At 34.8% G+C, this 25,612-nt stretch overlaps 2 protein-coding genes across 2 annotated transcripts; one reads left to right on the forward strand and one right to left on the reverse strand.

The window, feature by feature from the left end:
• The first annotated feature begins 22,993 nt into the window (after positions 1–22,993).
• LOC106311391 (ubiquitin-NEDD8-like protein RUB2) lies at positions 22,994–24,289 on the forward strand. The gene is made up of 3 exons (XM_013748580.1): positions 22,994–23,161; positions 23,368–23,627; positions 23,992–24,289. Exons 1-3 carry the CDS (start codon positions 23,069–23,071, stop codon positions 24,101–24,103), a joined length of 465 nt encoding a protein of 154 aa, XP_013604034.1. The 5' UTR covers positions 22,994–23,068; the 3' UTR covers positions 24,104–24,289.
• A 303-nt stretch (positions 24,290–24,592) lies between these two features.
• LOC106311390 (photosystem I reaction center subunit III, chloroplastic-like) lies at positions 24,593–25,558 on the reverse strand. Its single transcript, XM_013748579.1, has 2 exons — positions 25,153–25,558; positions 24,593–25,066 (listed from the first exon to the last, which is right to left on the reverse strand). The coding sequence occupies exons 1-2, from the start codon at positions 25,494–25,496 to the stop codon at positions 24,757–24,759; spliced, it is 654 nt and encodes a 217-aa protein (XP_013604033.1). The 5' UTR covers positions 25,497–25,558; the 3' UTR covers positions 24,593–24,756.
• Positions 25,559–25,612: the final 54 nt, after the last annotated feature.

The raw sequence follows: 25,612 nt of genomic DNA on the forward strand, positions 1-25,612 counted from the left end.
GAATGATGCAGCATGTTGTCTATTACCCATCCTATCGCTTTCCAGTTCAAGATAGACTTCAAATATTTCCATATAAAATTTATGAATTTTGTATTAAAATTTGAAAATATTATCTTAATTAAAACAAATATTTAATAATAAACGATAAAAAAAATACTTTATCTCATTATCAATTGCTTTTTGAGTTTAAAAGTACATGAGATTTGTTGTGAACATTCTATCTTAATTTTTTTTTGTTTAAGGGAGATTGGTGAAGCATATACTAATTTATTGACCGAAAAGCAATTCCGATGCTAAAACCTGAAAACTTGCAGGAAACAAGAGCAAGACACTTCACATTTTATCCAACAAACATGAGCATTCTACCTAGAATTTTTTTCTACACTTTCATGGTTGCATGACTAAGGCTATAAGCTTTTTTCGAACCAATCATCTAACTATTTATTTATCATCATACTTTTGAGTTATTGATTTTAGGCTGATAAAATGGAAAAGTCAATGTAGATGGATTTGTTAATAACATACACGCTTTGTGTGGATCGATTTGTTAATAACATACACACTTGTGAGAGTGTCCAAAGGATCCAAAACTGACTTAAAACATTAATCAACTTCAGTCTCTTATCTTTGGGTTGGTATATACCGGATCAGATTCTTTATTCAGATCTGAAAACAAGTCAGTGTAAGTGTATTTATCCTCTCTTTCCTTCAATAAAAAGCCGAAAGAAAAGACAAGATTGACATAATTTCCTATAGAGTAAAAAGGTAAGAAAATTCATGTGATCCATTATTTTACTTCAAATAGAATGATCGCATAAATATAGAAACGAGGGGTAAAAAAATTCATATGATCTAAATTCGCTTACACTTTGAAGCATGAAAAAAAAAGATAAACAAAAGGAGAAAAGTGAGAAAAGAGAGAGGAAAAGAACCATGATAAGATTGTCTGTGTGATCAGAAACCTAAAAAGGTAAAAGAATATGTGCCCTATGATCGATATTCCCTTGATGATACTGCACATTAAACTTTTAAATGAAGTCAATGATGGTGAGTTTGGATATCTCTTTTGAGATGTGGGCTGGATATGGTTTGGTTGCTAAGAAAAATGTCAAGTATATGAAATTACCTTCTAAGGTTGGTATTATTTGATGTGGCTTGCAGTAGTTAACAGTAAAAGTGTGTGTTCTAAAGAATAAGAGAGTTTCTCCATTTTTTAGTATTTTTTACAGGTTTAATTTCTATTTTGCTTGAGGGCAAGCAAATGATAAGTCTGGGCAGAATTGATATATATTTTAGGGCAATTGCACTCGATACACAAGAAAATAAAGTTATTTAGGTGTTCAAGATACTACTGTTTCACTTTTCATATATTCCACAAGTATCCCTATTACATAGATATCTAATTAATAGGCTATAGGAACCTTAGGATTTCGTAGCTTGTAGTGTAATAATGATGGTATAGGGTAGTAAATCATCACGTAATAGATTTCTTCACGACTGCAAAAAATCTTTCTCTTCCATTATTAGCGAAATACTATTCACAACTCTTCTTTCTTTGTAACGGTGGCGGAGTATACGAAGGTGAACTTCTTGGAGCGTTTTGTCGATTCACAACTGTAACGATGGTGTCCGCACGGCTTGTAGATTTCCCGAGTCACCGGAAGATCAAAACATGGGTCCAATTCCGAATATGATGTTTGCCACCGGCGAGGAACCAGTAGGGGTTCGTCTTCTGACGTATCAGTCATCCAATGCCCTAAAGAGGATTTTTAATGCGTTAGACGAGGAGGAAGTTGATATTATTAGGAGATCTTCTTTTGGAAAATTGATAGATATAGAAGATAAGCCGATTTTCTCGGGTATATTTGCTAGGTATTTGTTATCAAGACAGCTGAAAACGAAGAAGAAGCACGAAATCTGGTTCCGATTTGCTGGCAAACCGGTTAGATTTTCTCTTCGAGAATTTGCTATTGTCACGGGACTACCTTGCGGTAAATATCCTCGGAAGTCGAAGATGAAGCTTAAGAAGACAATATCTGAGAAACCGTATTGGCCATCTTTATTTGGGAAAGTGGAGGTTGTGACAGTTTCTTCAGTCATAAAAATGCTATACCATAAAACTGTGAAGGACAAGGAAATTCGGATCAAATACGCTTGTTTGGCACTTCTGGAATCTGTTCTGCTCCCAACAAGCCTTAAGATGAAGATAGCGAGGGAGCATGTTGAAGCAATGGAAGATCTTTAAGATTTTTTTTCTTATCCATGGGGGAGACTTGCTTTTGAAATGCTAATGGGTAGTATTAAAGAGCAAGATGAGGTAGCTTTGTCTCAAAACACGATAGCTGTAAAAGGATTTGCGCTCGCCCTCCTGCTTGTAATGGTAGAAGCAGTTCCTTCATTGACTGAGGTTGTGCAAGAGATATGTTCATCATCAGAATCAGATAGTGATGAAATAGATGGAAATGGTCGTGATATATTTACTAAGAAAAAAACTCTTAACCCCGCACACGCCCGAAATGTGGACAAGCGATGCATTGTAAGTCATATGTTATGATTTTTTAAGTTCATGTTAGTATGGTTGTGTAGATATAGTAGGATTGGAATCAAAAATTTTTTTCCAAGCATGATGCTATATTTACGTAAACACTTCAAAGTTAATTTACAAGATGGCTATTATATCATTATTTATATGTGTAGGCACATGTTAATTCGCTTCTAAATGAGGATAGTACTCGGTCAATTGACGAAGCCAATTTAGGTTGGTCTGACGAAGAGCAAGATTCGAAAGTTGAGAACCTTGTAGCATGCATCAACGCAAATCATCAGTTTACAACTTCTTTATTTCGCGGTGTGGTTAGGCAGACGGATGTGGAGCGAATGCGAGAGTCATGTAAATCGACTTGTAAGTCAAGGAAAGCAACATATGTCCACTCGCATGGTCAAAACATTGAACCCGGTAATATCGTTGGGCTTGTGATGGAGAAAATCAAACCTCAGTTAGCTTACATGGAGGATAAGATTAACTTGTCATGTGCGAGGGTTGATGGAATGGAAGGAAAAGTTGTTGTACAAGTGAAGGATATGTTTGTTAAGTTCAAAGAGGAGATGATAATATCTGTTACTGAAAAGGTTCGTGCAATGTTTAAGGACGAGGGGTCTGTTCATCGTCGCCCTTCTCACATTCCAACGGCAGCTCCGATAGAAGTACCAGGTCCAGCTACAGTTATTGCTTCCGTAGATGATGCAAATGCAATTACTATTGGAAATGTGCTTTGAAACTTAAGCGAATACTCTACACCGCCACGATCAAATCGTATGAGCCAGGTTATAATTTCGTTTATTGTCTTCTGCGCCTAATGGTAATTTTTGTACTAGATTTTTATGAACTCACTTGTGTTGTCAACATTATATTTTGTTATTAGGACGAGAATCTAACTCCATCAAAGAAAGACCCTGTTGCTCCCGGATTTGTTTGTGGTAGTCCGGAAGCAGAGACATGTGCACAATCAGCCAATAGCCAGAATCGTGGACGCCAAAATGTGTTTCACGAAAGTTTGGTAATTTTCTTAATATTTTACATTAAACCAAATTCTAAATTCTTGCACTCTTGACTGCTCCTTCATTATTGAAAGAAATTTTACAACTTTTTCTTATTGTTGATAAAGGAGGGTAATAAGAGGCAACGTGAAAACCCGACTGGTGAACCTTCGTTCTCCCTTTGTTTAACTCAGGAAGAGCAGAATCAGGGGGAAGAACATATTTTCGTACCAGACGTTCCTGAACGGGAATGTATTTCTCTCACTAAAGTTGATGACAACATTGAAGAAGGTCAAGTATCACGGAAAAGTAAGAGGCACAAAACGGTTCCTTCAGGTCTTGTTGACGATTATCAATGTGGTCGTCACATTATGTCGCGAGTTAGAGAAGCACAGAAGTACATATTTGTAATTGATGATCAATCTGACATGACAAGGAAGTATGCCCAGCTGTCTGTTAAATTGAGGGAGAAGTTGTAAGTTTTCTAACATTATATCATCTTTCACTTACTAACTCTATCATTTACTTAAATTTATGTTACATTAATTATTATAATTTGTGTTCCAGCGTTGTTAACGTTGCTGGACTTGCCGTTTATGCTAAAGACATTCAACTTATTCTTGAGAGGCCACGTCTTTTGTCCACAAAGGTTTGTCGTTTTTGTTTATTTCATCCTCAACTAGTAACAATAATGGTTGTTTTGTCTGAATCATTGGATACATATTTTGGCAGGTTATGGATATTCTTATACGAGTTTCATGTCTTGCGGTCTGTCCTAACCTCCCTCCAGAAGGTTCCCGTAGTGCTGCATTTCTTGATACAAAATTTGTGATTTCGATAAACAAGACGTATCCGAAGTTTCTTAAGAGTCGAAATAAAGAGGCATATATGTTTCCGAAAGGGTTGAGGGATATTTTTCCTTCTAAAGATGATCCCAAGGTTCACCAAATAAGGTACTACTTTCCATTCAATGTTGGGACGAAACATTGGGTTGTGATTTGTTTTGATGCTCGTACTGGGGTTCTTACTGTTCTGGATTGCAATGCGACACTGTACAAGGATAGTTCCGTCGAGAAGTATATCAAGTCCATTTTGCAGATGTTACCATATCTTGCTAGATATGTTGGTGAAACCGTCGGAGCAGAGCCCGTTATTCAGTGTTATGATGTTGCAAGGCCTAAATCTGTTGCACATAATAAAAATCCAGCTGATTCGGGATTAATGGCAATGCTGTTAATGGCCACACATGCTATCTATGGCATTGAAGCGTGTAAAAGTATAAGTCATGAAGTGCTCGAAGAAGAAGGTAGGAGGGCTGCCATTTGGCGTATGAGTTTTAAGGAGCAGCTGTAGACGAGCCCCATGGTTGATGTTTTACTTAGTATAAGTTGATGCACTGTTTAAGTGTCTCTAAGGTGTGAGATTTATAATTCTCAGTTATATGTAACGCTGCTTTTATTTGTTCATTGTTCTATCGTCTGCATGTTGTTTAAGTTTGAATGTTGAAAGGATAGTAGTAAGTCTATCTTATTTGTGTGTTCTTTCCATCTTCATCAAGCTTAATCAAGAATATTTTCTAATATTATTGACTTTCTGTCCTCTTGCATGCCTTAGTATTCCAAATCTGGTAATGTTCCCATTTAAATTGTAATGTACTGATAAACAACTTCGTTTTATTTATAATGTATGGTCCAAATCCGGTAATGTTTTGATGGTGTTGTTATGCGATAAAAACATCTATGATATATATTTTACTGTCCATTATTTGTAAATCAAAACATATCGGTACCACTATCAGACTGAAATATAAAACTCCATGTGCCGGTCTCATCAAGTCAGGCACGCGCATTGAAACTGCAATAGGCTTTGCAAGTGTATCATAAATCATAGTATTTTATCGGTTTTATCAGAAATCGAATATCATCATCATAGCTATAATAGAGTAGCGACCTATTTTTTAAAATAATTCCATATATGGCTACATGTTGATCTTATCTTCTACTCTACATATTTCCTCCTCTATAAATAGCTCCGCTACTCATTAACGAGCTTCACACCACATAAAGCTCATAACATATCAACGACTATAGGCAAAAAAGGTTTAGGATAATATTAGTTGTTATTTATATATCTTCATTACTTACTGATATGCTCTTAAATTCAGATGTCCACACCACTACGTGTGCGTTTGTTTTATGGGGCTTGGAGGCGTAATGAGGATGGGCATTGGACTTTCCAGAGGAAGCATAGTGACCTCGGGTATACTGTTTTAGTCAAGCCCACAGAGACGTTGGAAGATTTGGAGATTATCATCCGTGATCATTATAGATTGCCTCGTGATACACCTTTGTCGATGGCTTACCACCCACCAGAGTGGTTGTTGGAGCCTGAGGGAACTCGAAGACCACCGACTACACTGACGACAACCGAAGCTGTTCAAGAAATGATGGAGCTTCGTACTTGGTTTACCGAACTGAAGCTATGTGTTACCTCCGGGGCAGAAGAAGTTGCCAATTACCAGTTCTTAACCAATACAACATTTTCCATTGGTGGGGCAATGTTTGTATTCTCATGTCGGTATATATAAATAACACACGATCTAGTATAATGATTGTAATCAATTTTAGTTTTTTTTTTGGCCAGGACTGGGGGAGAAAGAACTGGTGATAAGTAAGGAAGTGCTCGAGGAGATATTTAATGAGCAAGAGAAGGTGGTCATGTATAGGGCACATCTTGAAATTGAGAAGGCTAAACAAGAAAGACAGAATGTGGCGTCCACAAGTGTTTCGACTACTCAATCTACGCAAGAAGGTTAGTAAGTTGTATTGGACATGTTTTTAATTATATTCGCAAGTGAGTAATTTATATATTGTTTGTATGTAATTAGATTTGGCCTCCTCTCCCACTGGATCCGAGGAGTAAAAGAAGTGCTGCGAATGATTGTGGTAAAAGTACGGAAGCATAACACATGTTTTTTTGTTCTACTTGAAGTGTTTAACTATGTGATGTAATGTTATTCGAATAAGTGAAGTCTATGTGAGGCTTCGTATGTTGTTCTTTCAGTTGAAGATGTTTTTATGTTGCTATCTTATTAATGTATAATATCTGGTTTGTAAGGGAAAAACTTGTTTCGTATGCATGTTTAATATTGTTTGGTTTCCTCACGTAAAAAATGGTTCTCGTTTACATTACGTGCTTATATATTTTAAAAAAATTCTCATTGCGGTATATTTGTTATAGATAGTGACAAAATGTCGTTTTGTTTCAGAAAAATTATACAAATGTAAAAGTATATTAAGTGATTTTTTCTCATTCTTAAAATGTAAGACAATTATAGGTAATGCGTAACTGCTTTCTTAACGGGTGGTGATCTTTATTTATGATTTTATGAAAGTTGTGGTTTATCTTTGTATGGTGTATAGGGTTGCCTAAACTGTAGAGTAATTAGATAAGCCGTAATTCATTAGGGATTGATATTGTATTATTGCCAACATTTCGTTCTCGTATTTCCGTTTACTTTGTACAAATATATGTATGTTGTTTGGATAACCGGACATAGGGTACATATTTTATCCCCTATATTGTTTATTAGTTGTAGTCCATGTTCGAAAATTCGCTAGGCGCAACGCGTGCGGTCGATCCGGGCCTAGCGAGTAAACAACAAATCGGAAAAAACTCGGGGAGTAATCGGGGATTTTTTTTTAAGAACTATTATCGATTTTATAGGGATATATATTTGAATCAGTAACAAAAACATAATAATTGTCTGTGGTCTAGCGGTATTGTGTCTAGTTTGACTATCAGTTCTCGGGTTCAAAGCCCAAGTGATGCATTTATGGCCTTTTTCTGTTTTTTATTAATGAAGGGCAAAAAAGTAATTTCCGCTTCATCTTCCTCACTGAACCTGCAACCCTAATTGCGGCGCTTCAGATTTTGTTCACGATGGTGCTTAAATTTTTTTTAGCGATTTGCGTCGTTTAGCCTCTATTTCTTTGTTATTGATGATAAAATATGATAGATTTATGATAAAGGTATCGATTTCAAGCTTGAAAAACCCAGATTTTTCTTTTCCCGATTTTTTGCCCGAATAAGGGTGAAACGCCACGGCCAAGGTCCGTAAAGCGCTTAATCGCCGAGAAAGCGGTCCAAATCGGCGCGTTTTAGAACATGAGTTGTAGTTGTTGTTCCGGGTTGTACTCTTAGTTACCATTCATGGTATATATAATTCTGCACTTGTCTTGTTATAGTTTTAAGGTTTTGATGAACACTTTATAAACACCTGAAGACATAGAATTAGGCATTTATTTATTTCACAATCCCGGGAATTAGTACAACCTGCCTCAGTCTAAACATGGATAAAATATTTTACATTCACATTTTTACTTTCTGTGTCATTGACAGACCACCATGCTTATCAAACACCTTCATCATCCGGGAATAGCCAAAATACCTTGTAGCACTTCATTTATATTGCAACTTTACAAGTTGCTTTATTGTGATCGGTCCCCTTGCAACGGCTGCATATATGTCTTTTTCTTGGAGTTTTCATCTTCATACAAAAAAAATTGGTGTTAAATGTTGTGCAACAATATAGTAAACGTAATCAACATCGTTTGCTTACCCGTATTTCGCCCATTGACAATATTCTGCTCTTCCGAGGTCTACCTGGAGGTCGTCTGCTTGATGGAGGAAATATTATGACTGGTTCTCCTTCGGTTTCGGTTATGCCTTCTCTTGTCTCTATTTCGGTGGTTATGGGTACAATATCTCCGGCATATGCAGAGTTCAAAGTTTCAAGACTGTAAAAGTCAGATACTAGGGACTCTATACGTACTTTTCCCTTGATTGCTGAAGCAATAGCATGAGAGCAAGGTATGAGGAGCTTCTGGAATGAAAAACAGCTGCAAGCTTTTTCTCCAAGGTTAACGTGATATGAGGAACCAACTTTGTCTTTGACTTCGAACTCAACATTGTTAATCCGTCTGACAAGCATCCCACCGCTGTTTTGAAAATTTCCTTCTAAAATCTCGCTAACCCGTGGCGTCAAGCTTCCATTACCAACCGCTGTGACATTACGTCTTTCCGCAAACCAGTTCATAAGTTTGGCTCTGATATACTCTACCAGAGCCACTATTGGATACTCTCTTGCTTCCCGGAGAACGGAGTCCATGTCTCGGCAACATTGCTTGTCATTATGTTGTAACGATTTCCACCGGAATGCGCACGTGCCCAATGTTCGAAACCAATACCAATTAAGTATTCTGCACAAGAAGCATTAATGTTCTTGATTTCATTGAATATGGTGTAAAATTCACTAAGTTGGAATGCTCGAGCTGCCTTCCCCACCAAGTAACCAAGGTTCTTGTTTTTGAAATATGTCCTGATGTTCCGTTTCAGGTGCATAACACATGCACAATGTTTTGCTGCCGGATAAATCTACACGTAAATGGAATGGTCAGATATACTCATTTTATATATAAAGTCGAAATTAAGTATATTAACTTGTTATTTCTAAAAATACCTTTGATAACCCATTGTAGATGGACGAGTTTCTGTCTGAAACAAAAACAATATCATTGTTGTTTGGGATGAACTTCAGAAGCATTTTAAAAAACCACTCCCACGCTTTGTCATTTTCACCATCTACTATTCCTACTGCGATTGAGAATACTTGGTAATTGCCATCTTGGGCTGATGCAGACAATAAGCATCCAGCATATTTCCCTCTTAAATGTGCTCCATCTATGATGATGACATTACGCATATGCTTGAAACCGTTTATACATGCTCCAAGTGCAAGGAACATGTATTTGAATCGATGACCAACTCCAGCTTCATAAACTGTATGCATTTCAGCCAACGTTCCAGGATTGGCCACGACGAGTCTATGTAAGTAATCTGGAAGCAATTTATATGATGTTGCATTTGCCCCTTTTGCATATTTTAGCGCTACTTCCCTTGATCGCCAAGCTTTCCAATAAGAAATCCGAATATTGTAATCGCCTAGCATGACTTGCATGATCTCGTTTGGGCGTGGGCCACAACCATTTCCTGTAAACCTTGACTTAAGCATTTGTCCAATGACAGTATGTGTTGCTTGTTCTTCATACCCTGCATTTTAAAGCCATCAAAATTAGAATTTGGTATCAGCATATTCAAAGTTCTACTGTTGTGTATCCCATTGCAACAAGAAATTAAAAATTGGTGATGAAGTCTCTATTAGGAGTTAAAAAATTCATTTACGTAATTTTATTGTTGCCATAAATCATTTGGTTAGTTGGAATTGCCCGATATTATAATGTTATGTTTATCGATTTGTAATTAAAATGCATACTTCGCCGTAACTAAACATATGATTAAAAATGTCATTCCTGCCTTATTTTTGACCCCCGTTATATGTTTTTTCATTTTATATCTACGAACTTTACTAACTTTCTGTAAAGGATTCCTTATTCAGTTATGTATAAATTGACAGTTAAGTTTTTACTATATAAGTATTGCTTAACTGTTGCTTAAGAGCAACGGAATTGAAAAATTTAATCAGATTTTATTGAATATAAAAATGTTTTATACCTGCTCTGTCGTCAACCGAACATGAATGTTCCGAGACAATCCTCCGAATTTCATACTTTTCCACATTCTTCATTTTGATTGCATAAATCCTCCATAAGCATGTTGAACTTATGCATTTAAGGACCATTCCCTCGGGGGTGGATCTAGTGTTTTTAAACCGAAATTTATTTCGCAAGGCGTATAAAGCCATTTGTTGTTTGAAATCACCCCTACTTTTAAACACCTTTCCTTCGTATAATGCATCAGAATTGTTTGTTTGGTTTCCTACAAATTTAGTAGCCGATAGGTTGATTAGTGTCACCGTATGTATGTTAAAATACAAACATATTTCACATTACTTCTTGGCCTTAAAATATTTTACATTACACGGCCCCGCAATAATATTATGTTATGCATCGTCCGCGATAAACACAAACCAAAAAGATTACCCCTGCGCCCATATATTTCACATCAAAAGTAGGCTACTTATGTATCAGTCTAGCTATTTATTCTAAAAGAGGGGACCAAACCCACCACTTCCATCTTCAGCTTCGGAAGAGGAGTCTTGAATATCGATGACAGGGTCTGGTTGAGCCTTGGTGTTTCCAACTCCGACTCCAAGTGTGAGATCAAGAAACGGTTCAACATTGGTTGTATTGGCAGTTGGAGTCAAACCGTTTTGAGTAAGAAGATTTTTTCCTTTGTTATTTATTTCAACTTCTGCCGATGGTTCACCTGCATGGAAACAAAACAGCTTTAGCACGAGCTAATACGATACATTAGGTAAATAAAAATTTTCTTATATTAGCACCTGTTAAGCTAACATGACCATTGTTAACATCCACCGTATAATCCAGATTTTCTGCAACTGGTGGTGGGAATGTTATGTAGTTCTCTGTCTCGTTGAAATCCTCAGAAGAGCCAGTGTAGGAGCCTTCATCATCGTCGTCGATAACAATGATTGTATGATGTTGTGGTGCAATGACCCTTCTATTTTGAGCAAGTGGGAGTCCTATAACTCTCTCGGCAGGGTGCGGAGACGGTGCAATGTAAACCTCATACGTTCTTCCTTCTTCAACCATGCCATCCCAGTATGCTTCCTCGTCTGGTAGGTCTTCAAACAAGTTAAGAGGTTCTACTCCCAAACTGGTATCATGATGAACCATTGCTGCTGCTTCAAAATTTGGGAGTGTGTTTTGTAGCTCCTCAATAGTGATCGGTTCTCCATACAACACTAACAAGATGAAAAGATTGAGTAGTCAGTAATCCAAAACTTTGATGAAATAAAATGATAATAACCAATTATAGTAAATTCAAGCTCCTAGTACTCAATGTTTGCTATAATACAATGTCAAGTGGCACAACATGTACATATTTTTGCTATATTATACATGTGGGTACTTAAGTCAATAACAATATTTGATCACCTTAACTTCAATTACTCACATATCATACTTACGTAAAACCCCTAATACTATATTTTTAAACTTTAAAGCTAGGTTACCTTGATCATTAGGATCATAGTTGTTCAGAGGATCCAGATAAAGGGGAACAGCTCCCTCTAAAGCCATGAAGTCATTTCCCGTTAAGTTGTTATATTCAAGACCTTCGTCTGTGTCATCAATATCGTTTTGAAAACCATATACCATCTCTATCTCCAGAGCAACACGGAAGACTAGCAGCAATTGTGGTTCGTTGAACATGATCTCCAAGATATGCTTGCTACACACGATTGGGTGGCCACCGACCAAGTCTTGCACATTTATATCAAATAGACACGGTTAATGGAACCAAAAAAAATATTTTTTTCATTTTAAGTAAACCAAAGAACATTTGGGACACTAACCAATTATAGCTTGACGATGTTGTTCTTCAGTTACGCCCTCTTCAAGGTATGTCTTTTCATCAATAGAGAAGGGAGTTCTACAGAAGAACTGGTATTTTGCGACTAGTTCAGGTCCACTAGTCACATACAGAACTGCATCTGCCATGTAATCAAAGACACTTGCCATGATTTCGACGTCTTTGTTGTTTACTAAAGTGATTGGAGGTGTTGTTTGTCCATCTGGAACGAGCATCCATGTCGGGAGTTGATAGGTCAACACTACCGGATTGAGAATACCAAGGTTGAGGGTTATACGGATCATCTCCACTAGACCATCGATAGATTCAGTTTTGTTGATTATCACCGCTCCCCCCTGAGAATTTGGGGTCTCTTCGAAAGTCCAAACTCCGGTTGGTGACTTACTCCACAGCCCTATTACGAGCCGAACTAACCTTCCCATCGGCAACACATATGTAAGATTAAATTTAAAGAGGTTCCATAGTGTCTTGTACTCTAAACCATGTGGGTATTTCGACATACGACTGTGTGAATGTAAAAAAAAATTAGAACCCAAAAAAAAATCAAGAAAGCTACCTTTTTTCCTTCCAGAAAAGAGCTTCGCCAGAAACTAGTGAACTGATCTGGATTTTTTTCTGGTGTGTTTGTGCAGATTAATGTTCCTGGGAGCTCCTTTTTATAGCGAAATAATGATGGCGACTCTGGAATTTCTAACACAAAATCCAGCTTATACGCAAGCATTAAATGCGCCAGCTACCTAAGTATAGACGTAATTATTCATACATTAGGTTTCATAAAATATCTCTGACACGTTCTTCATATTTGGAAATTTTTAAAAAAAAATTCGACATTATCCAATTTGGTTTTCGTAACATTCAACTAAATTCAATTTTCTTCGGTTTGATTAACCGTTTGCAATTCTATACGCGTAAACTGAGTTCTACTCTCTTAATTGATTGATACTCGATCATTGTTCTCAGACCACATATTTAACTTCCTTTATAAAGGCCTTTGTGGATTCTATAGATACACGTATAGACCCTCTCATTACTCATTTTTCGTCGTCTTTTTTTTGTTTTCTTACACTTTACTCTTCTACTTTGTTTACATCACTCCGATTTGGTTTTTATGGCCTCTTCTCAACATTCCTCTGCTGGTACGATGCGGTCAACTGGAAACTATGATGGTCCTGTTTGCCATTGTTCAAAGTCGACTTCAATCTCTATTGCATGGACTGACGCGAATCCTGGCCGGAGGTTCTACAAATGTGATGATCATGGATTCGTTGACTGGTCAGACAAGGAGCCTCCGTGTCTTTGGCAAAAGCGAAGTCTATTGGAAGCGCGAGATAAGATCCGTCACCTAACCGAAGAGATCAAAAATTTACGTCAGGCTTTATCAAGAGACAGTGGTCAGTTAGGTGGAGTCTATATATCTCCATCTTCTACTTCCAACGAAGCACTTTTGAAATCGATCAAAGAAATTGTCATAGGGAAACACATTCAGTCGGAGAAGAAATTCAAACAATTGATCATTTTTTTTCTTGTGGCGTGTTTGTTTTGCCACAGCTGTTATCATTTACATTATGAAAATTTAGTCAATCCTCAATTTCTTCTCCGATACTGTCTTTGCTATAATGGTACTATGTGTTTTCTCGGTTATTAATTTGTAAACTTGTTATCAAACTTAAGCATATAACTTCATAATTATTTCAAATTATGTTTCTTTGGTATGCGCATGATTGCTGTCAATAGTCAGGTAGATTTTTAATTATTCCTCTACTTGAAAGGGTCTAAATGTAGTAACGCATAACGTCCCAAATATAGGCTTTCCGCACCAGAACACGTGCTTTAACTGCTTCATTTTTGCCAAGCACGTGCTTATATCTTTTTAAATGTTTTTCATTGCGGTATATTTGTTAAAGATAGTGACAAAATGTCGTTTTCTTCAAATAGTTCCATACATCAGTATCTTACCTAGATTTGCCTATCCTACTCGAACTCCAGTCTATGTAGGCAACTTGGATTACGCAGGGTCAGGTATGTAATTTCGATCTTACTGTTCACTCCGGCTACCTCATTATATTTTTCTCTGCTTAGATTGCTAATAAACTTCTGTTTTATGGTTTTTCAACCAAATTGCCCTATATTTTACTAGTTTTTGACTATGATATAAGCCCTATTTTAGAGTATATATTATATATTTCGAGTTATTTTAGAATCTTTGCAGGTTTAGGTACGTGATAAAGATTCTGAAGCACTTTGGAGCTTGAGGAGAATTAGAGCCGGAGAAAGCAAGTTGGAGTCGATCATCACAGTTGGCGTCGATCAACACTCATATTGGTGTTGATTGACACCCTTCCTTACAAATCAAACCGACATGTTTTAAAGCATTTTTCAAGAATTGCAAGTTTGACTTGAAAAACAGTCCATGAACGTGTTTTACCCTTTATAATTGATTCTTAAGCTTTACGCCACACTTTAATTTACTTTTAGAGAGATTTTGTAGAGACAAAGACAAGCTAGAACTCCTTCAGAGATTGATTTCGTACTCCAGTATCTCTTATTCTTATCTTAATGCACTTTATTTAGATTATGATTTATGTTTCATTGATCATGTCTCAGTAAACCACCAGTTAGATTAAGGTTTTCAAAGAATTGATGAATTGTTAGAATAAATTGTTAGGGTTATTTTATATTATCATCTTGATTTCTTAATGTTATATTTGGATTGACAACCTGAAATCTAGATCATAGGGTAATTGGTAGATGCTAAAGCATTATTTATTGTCTGAATTAATTAGTTAAACACCTACCTGCAAAGAAATTTGGTTTAGGGATTTAGTGAACTTATCAAATATGTTCTTAATGTTTTTCTAAATTGATTGAATCAACAAAGAGATTTGAGATTCTAAAATTAGACATAGATAGAAAGTTGATTGACTTGAACATTGTGATTTGAGTTCTAGAATCGTTCTTCATAAATATCATAAATCTTTGATAATTCATTTGTCTTTAATTTTGATTTCTTTCTAATTTCCCAGATTCTAGCTTTTTTATTCCATCGCTTACAATTATTTTTTACTTTTTGTATTTTACTGCTCTCTATTATATTCGTCTAGATTAATTCAAACTAAAGTCTATCGTGTGAATCGAGACTCAGCGGATTCGATTCCTAAATGCCACATCGCATTCTAAAATTGTGTAGTAGCTCAAGGGTGAATTTAAGCATATCATTTTTATTCAACGAATCAAATGAACACCGAATAAAAGAAGCATCAACGAGTACATGGTGGGAATAGTCGGTCAGCTTGTTTGATTGCCATTTTCGCATAATGTAATGTCATCTGAGAAGATGAAAGCGAATCATTAGTGCTGCATTTTCTTTTCATTTTTGCCATCTTTATTAAAAAAGCCAAGTCAAACATTACAAAGGCCGAACCGGACAAGAAAAAGAAAATATGCAAGAGGTCCAACAGGCCCAACAAAAGGAAGCCCTAGAGAAGAGCGTGGCCGACTCGAACTCCACGCGTTAACATTTGGCGTGAGAGGGACACGTGCCCACCATGCGAGTCACCACCGAACTTCAGCCATCAGAACGATTCCGGCGAAGGTCTAATCGGCAGATCCACCGGAAACAAACCGGAACAGGATCCCGTTCAAAGAACCTCAATGGAAACGATAACGGAAATTGAAAGCGCACCAAAAACACCGCTTGGGACTTGAGCGTGAGATCTACCGATAACCTCACGAGCCAAAGGATCTCTCTTCTTTGATGGAGTTCCAATCGAGATACAACGAACTCAAACCAACGAGAGTCGAACCGATTGAAACAAAAAATCTTGAAGAAGAAAAGATCAGACAAACCGAGATAAACGAAAGATGCTCAAACAGAGTCATCTTTACGCTTGATCGAGTCAAACACAGACTCACGTTTCCAATAGAATCAATCGTCTTCAATCATCCCTCAACCATCGAACATCAAAACCGAGGAAGGAGAGTCGATTGCAAAGGAGAAGAACATAAACACTGGTCAAACGAAACAGGGATAACCCCGGTGAGAGCCGCCGTCGACACCAAAGAGGCATGACGCAGAGACAAAAGCCGGCGAAGCGGAACTGAGGAAGCCACCGCAACCCAGAGACAAAAGCCAGCCGTCCACCGCCGGAGGAGAAGGTGAGAATGCCTGAATCGGAATCCGGTCGGTTGAACCGAAGCCGGAGAACAAAAAGAATTATCTCTCTCACTCTTAAACAATCTCTAACCTCTCTGAAAGATTTTTTAAATGATAAGAGAGGAAGAGAAATCAAGAGAAAACTCTCTTTCTGGGAGAGGAGAGAGGTAGTGCTTCATTTTCTTTATTCCGACAAAAAGAGGAAGAAATGGCATCCTAAATTTAATATAAACCGGGTCAAAATTATACGGGCCACAAGGAAGTTATAATAAAAAGTTTATAATATAAATAACTATGTAAAACCTAACTGGTCAAAAAGAAGTTAAAATAAGAAGCCCACATTGAAATAATTTATGTGAACATTAATATTATGAAAGCTAAACAAAAACTAAGAGTTGATAAAAAAAAACAAAAAAAAAACAAAAACTAATGTTGGACTTAGTAAAGTTATCTTGCGGAAGCCTTTGATCAAGAGGATGATAAGGGCATCTTTATCGCATATACTTTTTTTTTCTGATTTAAAAAAAATTAATATCAAACCAATCGCGGGCCGCCACATGTCAGTGGGGTCCGCGAACAGTTCAACGGACGTCTCCTATTTCGCGATTTCTGAAAACGTTTTCTCTGGTTTAAGTGGGGCCCACATCCACTTTTTTCCAAAAACCCACCCTAAAAACGTGGGATAAAAGTGCTCTAACCGCTGACACAGAAGGCTGACATGGCAGCATGAGAAGTTAGTACTGTATAAAGTTATTAGATAAGATTATATGTTAAACAGAGGACTGAAACTTTGATAAAATTTGTCGGACCCGAGATCACATTATATAATATTAGTTTTGTCCTCGAATTACAAACTTTGGCAGAATTTTCAGGATCCTTTTCAATTTAGCTAATGAGTCATGACTATAATCATGTATCCATCCTATTACCATTGGACCATTTTTTAATCATATCCTATATGGTATCTTAGTATCTGGAGATTTCAAGAAACAAGAAAATCATAAGAGTCAGAAAAAAAAAAAAAGCATTGCATCTCTTGACAGACCAGCTTAACACAAATTCATCTTCTCTGACCTCTAACAAAGCAAGCTTTAGATAGGACAATTAGATGCTGTTTGTATTATAAAGTTTGAACAAAACACTAATAGACTAATAGCAGTGGCTTATGTATAACTTTAGTCATTTTTGAAAGAAGAGTCATTTTGTGTTCTATAATATTGATATTAGTTCTGCTGAATAAGGATGTTAGAGCACCTCTAATGGTAATTTCTTACCATGGAGTTGTAAAGTTATATATTGGTGTATGTATATAAGAGTATACTAAAATCTTGGAAACCCAACCAATAATATGTTAAATTAGATATTATTGGTTGGGTTTCCAAGAATTTTAATATACTTTTTATATACACACCAATATATAATTTTAGAATTTCATGGTAAGAAACTATCACCGAAGGTGCTGTCCCTGCGAGTCCATGCCTTTATACCAGGCTAAATCCTAATTGTGTTTACTGGGTTCATAGAATTTTCGGCCAGGACATGTGTTTACTGGGTTAATAGAATTTTCGGCCAGGACATGTTTTAACCTTTGGACAAGTCCATAATGTTAATTCACATTTTTTGAAACCCTGCAAATTTATGAACCAAAAATTAAATGAGAGTATTACAAAGAGTAGTTTTAGCAGTTCAGTTCTGATGATTAGTTTATTTTTGAATTGAATATTATATGTATTCAAATAAAATCTCTGGTCTATTAATCACATGCAATTCAAATAAAATCTCTATTAATCACATGCATAATAAAATAAAATTCAGACTAAATTCCTTTTTTTTTGGGCAATTCAGACTAAATTCCTAAGACTCAAAAAACCATGGTTCCTACTACTATAGGTAAGTGGTCACCAATTCACTATGATAGTTAAGCGTGGACGTTTGGATATCCGTTCAGATTTTGATCGGATATTTTGAGTTTTTTTTTGTAAATCCCATTCTAATATTTTAAAAGTATGGGTGATGATCATATAATAACATTTAAGATTCAGTTCTAATTTGTAATACATACTAAAACCCATAAATTAACTTCATATCATTCGAATTCGGGTTATATCGGTTCAATTAAGATATACCCAAAGTAAAAAATTAAAAGCAAAACATAAGGAATAAATACTTATTTATATATAATTGAGTATTTAAGATATTTATTAAAGTTTAAAATATTAATTTTTAGATATCATATTAAAATAAATGTGAAATTGGGTATTTAAAGTACATATTTTGTGTTTCAAATTGAATATTAATTTGGAACGGTGGATCAGTTTTATGGATTTTATAGTTTTTAGATTTTAAAATTATTTGTTTGAGTTTGGTATTAACACTTCGGATTCGGATATGTTTTGTAAAATCCTATAAAATATATTCGAGTATTTTTATGTATCAGACCGGATACAAATTATGTTTTTCGATTCAGATTCAGTTCACATCTTGGATACCGTATATTGTGCACATGCTTCATAATACTTTGACTAAAATTCTCTTTTAGACCTAAGATGAAACCTAAAACTACTAGGGTTTTGATTGGTAACATTGCTTAATCGCGGAATCATGAAAAAATAATTAAGGTGCATAAATAGTTAATTAAGTTGATGAAAATTTTGAAATCTGCTGAACAAAAATTACGGAATAGTTTTCTAAACAATTGAATAAACTTTATGAAATGGCGGAATATTAATTATTTAAGGAATTTTTTTTAAATTTAGTTAATTATTTAATCCATTGAAAATTAATAAATATATTAATAATAATAATATATTAACATGTACTACATCCGTTTCATAAAATGTGTTACTTAGACCCATTTCACTCAGATTAAGAAAAAATAAAATATACAGATCTATCCTTATTTATTATACAATTATTTAAATATACAAGATTTAAGTAAACATCTATTGGTTATTTAAAAGGATAAGAAATAAATTAATGTGAAAATTTACATTAAAAGTATAAAATGATACTTTTTTAGAAACAAAATAAAAAGTTAGAATATCATCTATTAATATAAAGTAGAGCTTTATTCTATTCTCTTCTTGCCACCTAAGAAAATAGGAGAAGGAGGAGCCAACACGTGTCTCTTACTGTTGCTTTTGTTTGGATTATTTGGGTTTTCACGATTTCTATTATTGGGCTTATTTGGGTTTCGTCAAGGTCTTCCAGATCTTTGTAGCAACTCCGTCGTCTTGACATCGATGTTCATTTAACCGCCTCTGAAGCCCCAATGGCGTAACGGCTGTCATTCGAATTCAATCAATCTTATTAAATTCTTATTAAACGCTGATGAACCATTTCTCCCACTACGTCTTATTTAAACCACCTCCTCTTTCTTCCAATTAACGAGTCTAGATCTATAAATAAGGGTATTAGATTCTGTGAAATTCATCACTTCTCCCTTTTAATCATTAGTATCTTCGCAAATAACCAGACCAGGAATGGCAACCTCCTTCCTTCTGCTCGCCGCACCGATTTGAAAGCAATGAGTTTTAGGAACTTGAATCTATACGGACGTGTCAAGCTCGGTTCTTTGCTCGGTGTGTAGTGACGTAGTAGCTCTTTGTCTATCCCTGAGATCTCTAGAATTAGTAAACAGAATCGTCTCCGAGTTCGAGGACGGTAATGTCACCGTCGAATACGGGTTGTGACATTTCATCTGCTCTTCAGCTTATTAATCACCATCACCGACCAAAATCTCGGAAAATGAAAAACCGAGAAAGCTCGAGAATCACAAACGAAAATGTGTGGCGGAGAGAGAAAGAGAAAGAAGCTTGACCTGGTGAAATGAACATGCTTTATCGGGTGAGTATATTGTGACTGAAACGAGAGAGAATAGAGGATGAGATGTGATGTGTATACGTATTTTTTTCCTAACAAATAAATAATTGAAATATGTTTTCTTTTTAAGCTAAGTAGTACGTATTTCCTTTAATTTAACAAAATATTAATGTAATATCAAAATAATGGAATTGATAGTGAAATGTGGATTGTTAACGTATCATTTAATATATAATTTAAACTGCCATCTTATCAAGAGACTTTCTAAAAATTTGATGCATGACTGATTCACTATAATAAGTTTTTAATAAATTTAACAATATTTTAATTCTGTTATAATTTAAATTAAATCTATTAACAAAATATTTAATAATCCATAAATGTTCATTATTATCAGGCGTTTTAATTTAACCAAATGGTTGACACCAATTTTTCAATCAACAAATAATAATTCACTTAGAAATATATAATACATTTTAAAATATTAAAATATTAAAATAAGTGAAGAAATTTTGAAATACTAATACTAAAAAAATACATTTATTATATTATATTTACATATTTTATCAAACCCACACAAAAAGTGAATCTTATCTCAGAAAATTAACAAAAAAAAACATGACAAAATATTAATAACTAATCAAATTTTTTTAGAAAAATAATTAAAACAAAAAAATAAAAACAAATATAATAAATAAAAATAATATTATTGTAAATATAGATAATATTAACCTGAGCTCGATAAAAACCTTATTCAATAAATAAAAAATTTGGAAAATAATTAATATAATAAAAAAACATAAATGTCAGAAATAAAAAGCTATAAAGCAAAAGGAATAAAAGTTTATTTAAAGACATGACACATCTCCAATTCTAGAAATATACTCTTTCTAAAGAAAATGTATATGTATATCATTTCTTAAAAAATTGTATACGTATAAAGAGTAACGATACTTTCATATTATTTATTTTTAAATATTTTTTAGTTATAGTGAATAAGATATTTTTTAAAATCGTGAAAATCATTAGTTTTTTTTCCAAAAATGTATAAGAATATTTTTACAAATTTATAATAATTAGCCAAGTATATAATTTAAAATGAATAGTTAAATTTATTTAAAAAACTTATGAACGTTAGTACAACTTTTAGTTTAAAGTACATTAAACATTTAAATAATTTTATACAGTTTTTCTTTTATTCGCCCGTCCGTAGGGCGGGTTTACCCTAGTTTTTTTTAAACAGAGTGAGTAGTTTAAAAATGAAGTTATAGATTAATATTATGTATTCCATAAATATTATATTAACTAAATATTAGTTACTATTTTAAAATATTATGTTCATATAATATACTAAAACCTCACTTTTTCACTTAATGAAAATTATTTTGTATTTTTATCAGCGAAGACGCAAAACCGGCGTTTTAAACGTCATTCCGCCATTCCGCGAGCTACCAATCTATCAAGGCCTAGATATCATAAAATAACTAGAAATAAAATATATTTTTTTATTAAATTAAAGTAATATTTATATAGTTTAACTTTAAAATTAACTAAAACTAAAATTTTAAATAAATTTTATTACAAATTTAGAATTTAAATATGTTATGTAGGCATACCACCTAATAAATAGTATATAATTATTTATTTTTTATTTGAGTTTGATGATTAAGATTTAAAGTTTAGTATTTTGGAAAGTAGTTAGAGTACACATTTAATATTCAGAGTAATTAGTTTATTTTATCATTTAACTAGAACTATTTATTTTTTATTGTGTGCTATTTTATTTATAATTTTTTTCTCCTATCTAATTCATTTTTTCCTGTACAAAAATTAGACCCAATCAAGTTTTTAAAGATTTTGTTCTCTTTTAGCATAAAAAAAGGGATAATTTGCAAAATACCCTATTTAGGATTTGAAATTTGATAATTGTATTTTCTATTTTAACTTTTGAAAAATACACTTCTTTAATTATGAATTGACCTTTTTACCCAAGATATAATTCGAAATTAATATATAAATTCAAAATTAATAAAATAATATCATTAAAATTAGATAAATATGTGTGTTGAGATAAATATGCTGTTTTACCATTTAAATTTTACAATAACAAAGATAACATGTGAATTATGACTTTTTTTTACTTTATGATGATGTTTATACAGATTTTCCTTTATTTTATTTTCTTCAACTTATATAAACAAGTCACGTTGTTAAAAAAGAAAAGCAAGTCACGTTTGTTTCTACAAAATTTTCATCTTCTCTACCGGAGCCAAGTAAGTTTTAGCTAATATGATATATTCGGATATGTGTTTTTTTCGATTTTGAATATGAAAAAGAATTGCACTGATTATTATTCATCGGTTTGTTCTTTTTTTTCACGTGTCAAGAAAATCCAATAAATCTGTTTGAGCCAATGATTTGATTCGTGTATCTTACAAAATTTTTAATTTATATTGTTTATATAGAGACGAAGTACAAGATTCAAAAAAGGAAGTAATAGAAAAAGAAAGGCAGAGGAAGAACAAACACATACCAACAGTTGAAAGTCACAGAAAACAAATGGTGTTGCTTGCATTGAAGTCTTATCGAAAGATTACTTTCACGTGTATATGAAAGAGTTGGAAGAAATTCTGAACAGTGGATTCACAAATAATTTCCTATCTCTAATGATTTTTTTTTAAAATATTTTTTTTAAATTGTTTAATAGAAATTGATAAATATTAAGATTGAGTAATTTGGTAAATTTATATATAGATAAGTGTATTTTTCAAAAAGCTTAAACAAATGTGTATTTTTCAAATTATATTCTTATTGAAGTGCATTTATCCAAAATTTCCCTAAAATCTATAATTATATAATTTGGCTGTTGAAAAATAAAAAAAAATAGATTTCCAAAAGATTAAAACCTAAATCACTACAAAATCTCCATCAACAAAACAATATTAATTTGTAAAAGAAGTTGACGTAAAAGAAGTAGCCCAAACGCTTAAAAGTCGCAAGTGGATTTATTCGAAATATTTTTCGAAGTATTCCATTTTCTTATTTCCCCGAAGACTTTAGCGTATATATATATATAAAAGGCTAAAGCAGACCCAAATATATAAAAATTCATTGATCGCAAAAAGAAAAGAAAAAGAAAAGATGCAGATCTTCGTGAAAACCTTGACCGGCAAAACCATAACCCTGGAGGTTGAAAGCAGCGACACCATCGACAATGTCAAATCCAAAATCCAGGTCCCTAATTTTGAACTCTGCTCTTCTTTGTAGATTTCTAGGGTTTCCGATTCTCGATTGATTCGGATGAAGAAATTCGATTTGAATTGGTTGAGAATAATAGCTAATTGCTCGCGAGATTGAAAGAAACATGATTCGAGTTAAATCATAATCTTGATTTGATGAAAAAAAAAAAAAAAAAATCTTGATTTGATGGTTGTGAACAGGACAAAGAGGGGATACCACCTGATCAACAGAGGCTCATCTTTGCTGGGAAACAACTTGAGGATGGTCGAACGCTAGCTGACTACAACATTCAGAAAGAGTCCACTCTTCACTTGGTTCTGAGGCTTAGGGGTGGGACCATGATCAAGGTCAAGACTCTCACTGGTAAAGAAATCGAAATTGATATCGAACCAACCGATACTATTGATCGGATCAAGGAACGTGTTGAGGAGAAAGAAGGCATCCCTCCTGTTCAACAAAGGTACTTTGTGTTTTTGACAAGCCTTATTAGCTTCTTGTTCTTGTCTCATTGTGATATCTGAGAGCTTGTTCTGTTGTGTTAGTGACCGTAGATATCTGCTTGGTGCATGGCTCTAATGGAAACATTGAGTTCCCATTTTGCGTTTAGGGTTATTTGTAGTTCCAGTGTTGTTCTTGTCTCATTATCTCAGCTCGCTTTATTCAAAACCCATCTGTATGAACTTGTTTGGCTGATATAATGCACAATATGCTGACTCTATTTTATTGTATTTCTTATGTTTTTGTCACCAGTCGCTATGCTATGCTATGCTCTGAGTGTGTTTTAAGTTATAACTTATAACACCAATTGTCATGTATATTTGCAGGCTCATCTATGCTGGGAAACAGCTAGCTGATGACAAAACGGCGAAGGACTACAACATAGAGGGAGGCTCTGTTCTTCATCTGGTCCTTGCTCTCAGGGGTGGTTCTGACTAATAACTATTTGCTCTAGAGGTTCCTTTCAATGGCTTTGGTTGGTTGAATCCATGAGACAAAAGTGAATACAATTTGGATTTCGTGCTTTGGTTACTATGATGCTATTTCAGCTGCTTTGGATCAATTTACCAATAATCTGTTCAATATTAGGATCATGCATAAAATATATTACTTGGATTTGGTTTATTTTTTGATGAATATCCTTCATTTTCAAGAGAAAGTCCGTAGAAATGGGGACAAAAGCTATGGGTTGAATTGGATCAGGTCGTTTCCAATGGATTTGAGATGATCCAGACCATTATCCAATCGCATCAGCTTAGAGTCAGTCAAATCACATAAACTGAAACGTAGCGAGATAAACGTAGAGCACATTGCCGAACAAGCACACACCCGTTTTCCACCACTTACCAGTTACCACCGTTTCTAGCATCGTAGCAAACACTGATGTCCTCTGTTAAAACACTCATGTAAGCAGTAATTTCACTAGAATATGTGAAAAAAAACTATATAACTTTTTGGCTTGTAGGATTCTCAACATTTAACCCAAATAACAAGTTCCCATATTGCAGAGATATATTCTTAACTAGGGAAGAGTTAACCAGAGTTTGAATACATACGAAGCAAACAAAGGATCAAATATAGATTTTTGTTTCTTAGACATCCTTGGCAATGAGATCGCCATTGAGCAAGGCTCTGTAAGCAGCAACAGGCCAAATGAAACCACGGAAGATGAGACGACTAGCCAATGGAACATCAATGATGATCTCTTTCATCGCTGGTTTCTTCTCATCACTAATAGCTATCAAGTAGCTTCTCCCCACCCACCCGATCCATCCCGCAATGTAGAGGAACAAAAGTCCAGGTGTTATGAACTCTCCCCAATGCCTCTGGTCTCCGTTCACTATCAGGTGTGGTAGCCCGTCTGCACCGCACAGAAGCCCGTACTTGCCGTAGTTGTCGAACCTAAACAACAAACATAATCAAAAAGATTTCAATTTCAATAGCAGATCAAAAACGGAACACACAATCATTATCATCACGAGGCATACCTGCGTTTGGTCTTCTCGATCTGAGCGTTAAGAGCAAGAGCAGGAGCACTCTCAGGAGCGTAGAGCTTGAGAGATGATTGGAGCTTCTTGATCTGTTGCTTCTCCCTCTTGGCGAACTGTTTCGACTCCTTGCAAGGGGTTAGGCCCGAGATATCAGCGGCGGCTGGCATCGGAGATGAGAGGAGGATGGAAGAGAGAGCCACCGCCGCTGAGAATGCCTTCATGGACTTGTTGTCATCGGTGGAGCAGACGAATCTCGCGGTGGATTTAGGTAAGGATTGAGTGAGAGTCTTCTTGTTGGGTCTCGGGTTGAGGACGAGGTTCGTCGGGATCGTGAGAGACATTGCTTTCCTCTGGAGTTGGAGACGACAAGTGTGGAGGAGATTGAGCTTAATAATACTTTTGAGTGGCAAATAAGATCAGTGGAGGAAGAGGAAGATAAGAAAAGACATCTCGTTCT

Source organism: Brassica oleracea, chromosome C8 (assembly GCF_000695525.1).
Source record: "Brassica oleracea var. oleracea cultivar TO1000 chromosome C8, BOL, whole genome shotgun sequence".
Taxonomy (NCBI): Eukaryota; Viridiplantae; Streptophyta; class Magnoliopsida; order Brassicales; family Brassicaceae; genus Brassica; species Brassica oleracea.

What these genes read in the sequence shown, in the direction of transcription:
- LOC106311391 (XM_013748580.1), top strand. Translation starts at nt 23,069, where the DNA reads ATGCAGATCTTCGTGAAAACCTTGACCGGCAAAACCATAACCCTGGAG. An exon ending in ATGTCAAATCCAAAATCCAG is followed by an intron (nt 23,162 to 23,367) that starts GTCCCTAATTTT and finishes GGTTGTGAACAG; the next exon opens with GACAAAGAGGGGATACCACC. An exon ending in ATCCCTCCTGTTCAACAAAG is followed by an intron (nt 23,628 to 23,991) that starts GTACTTTGTGTT and finishes GTATATTTGCAG; the next exon opens with GCTCATCTATGCTGGGAAAC.
- LOC106311390 (XM_013748579.1), bottom strand. Translation starts at nt 25,496, where the DNA reads ATGTCTCTCACGATCCCGACGAACCTCGTCCTCAACCCGAGACCCAAC. An exon ending in ATCGAGAAGACCAAACGCAG is followed by an intron (nt 25,067 to 25,152) that starts GTATGCCTCGTG and finishes TTTGTTGTTTAG; the next exon opens with GTTCGACAACTACGGCAAGT.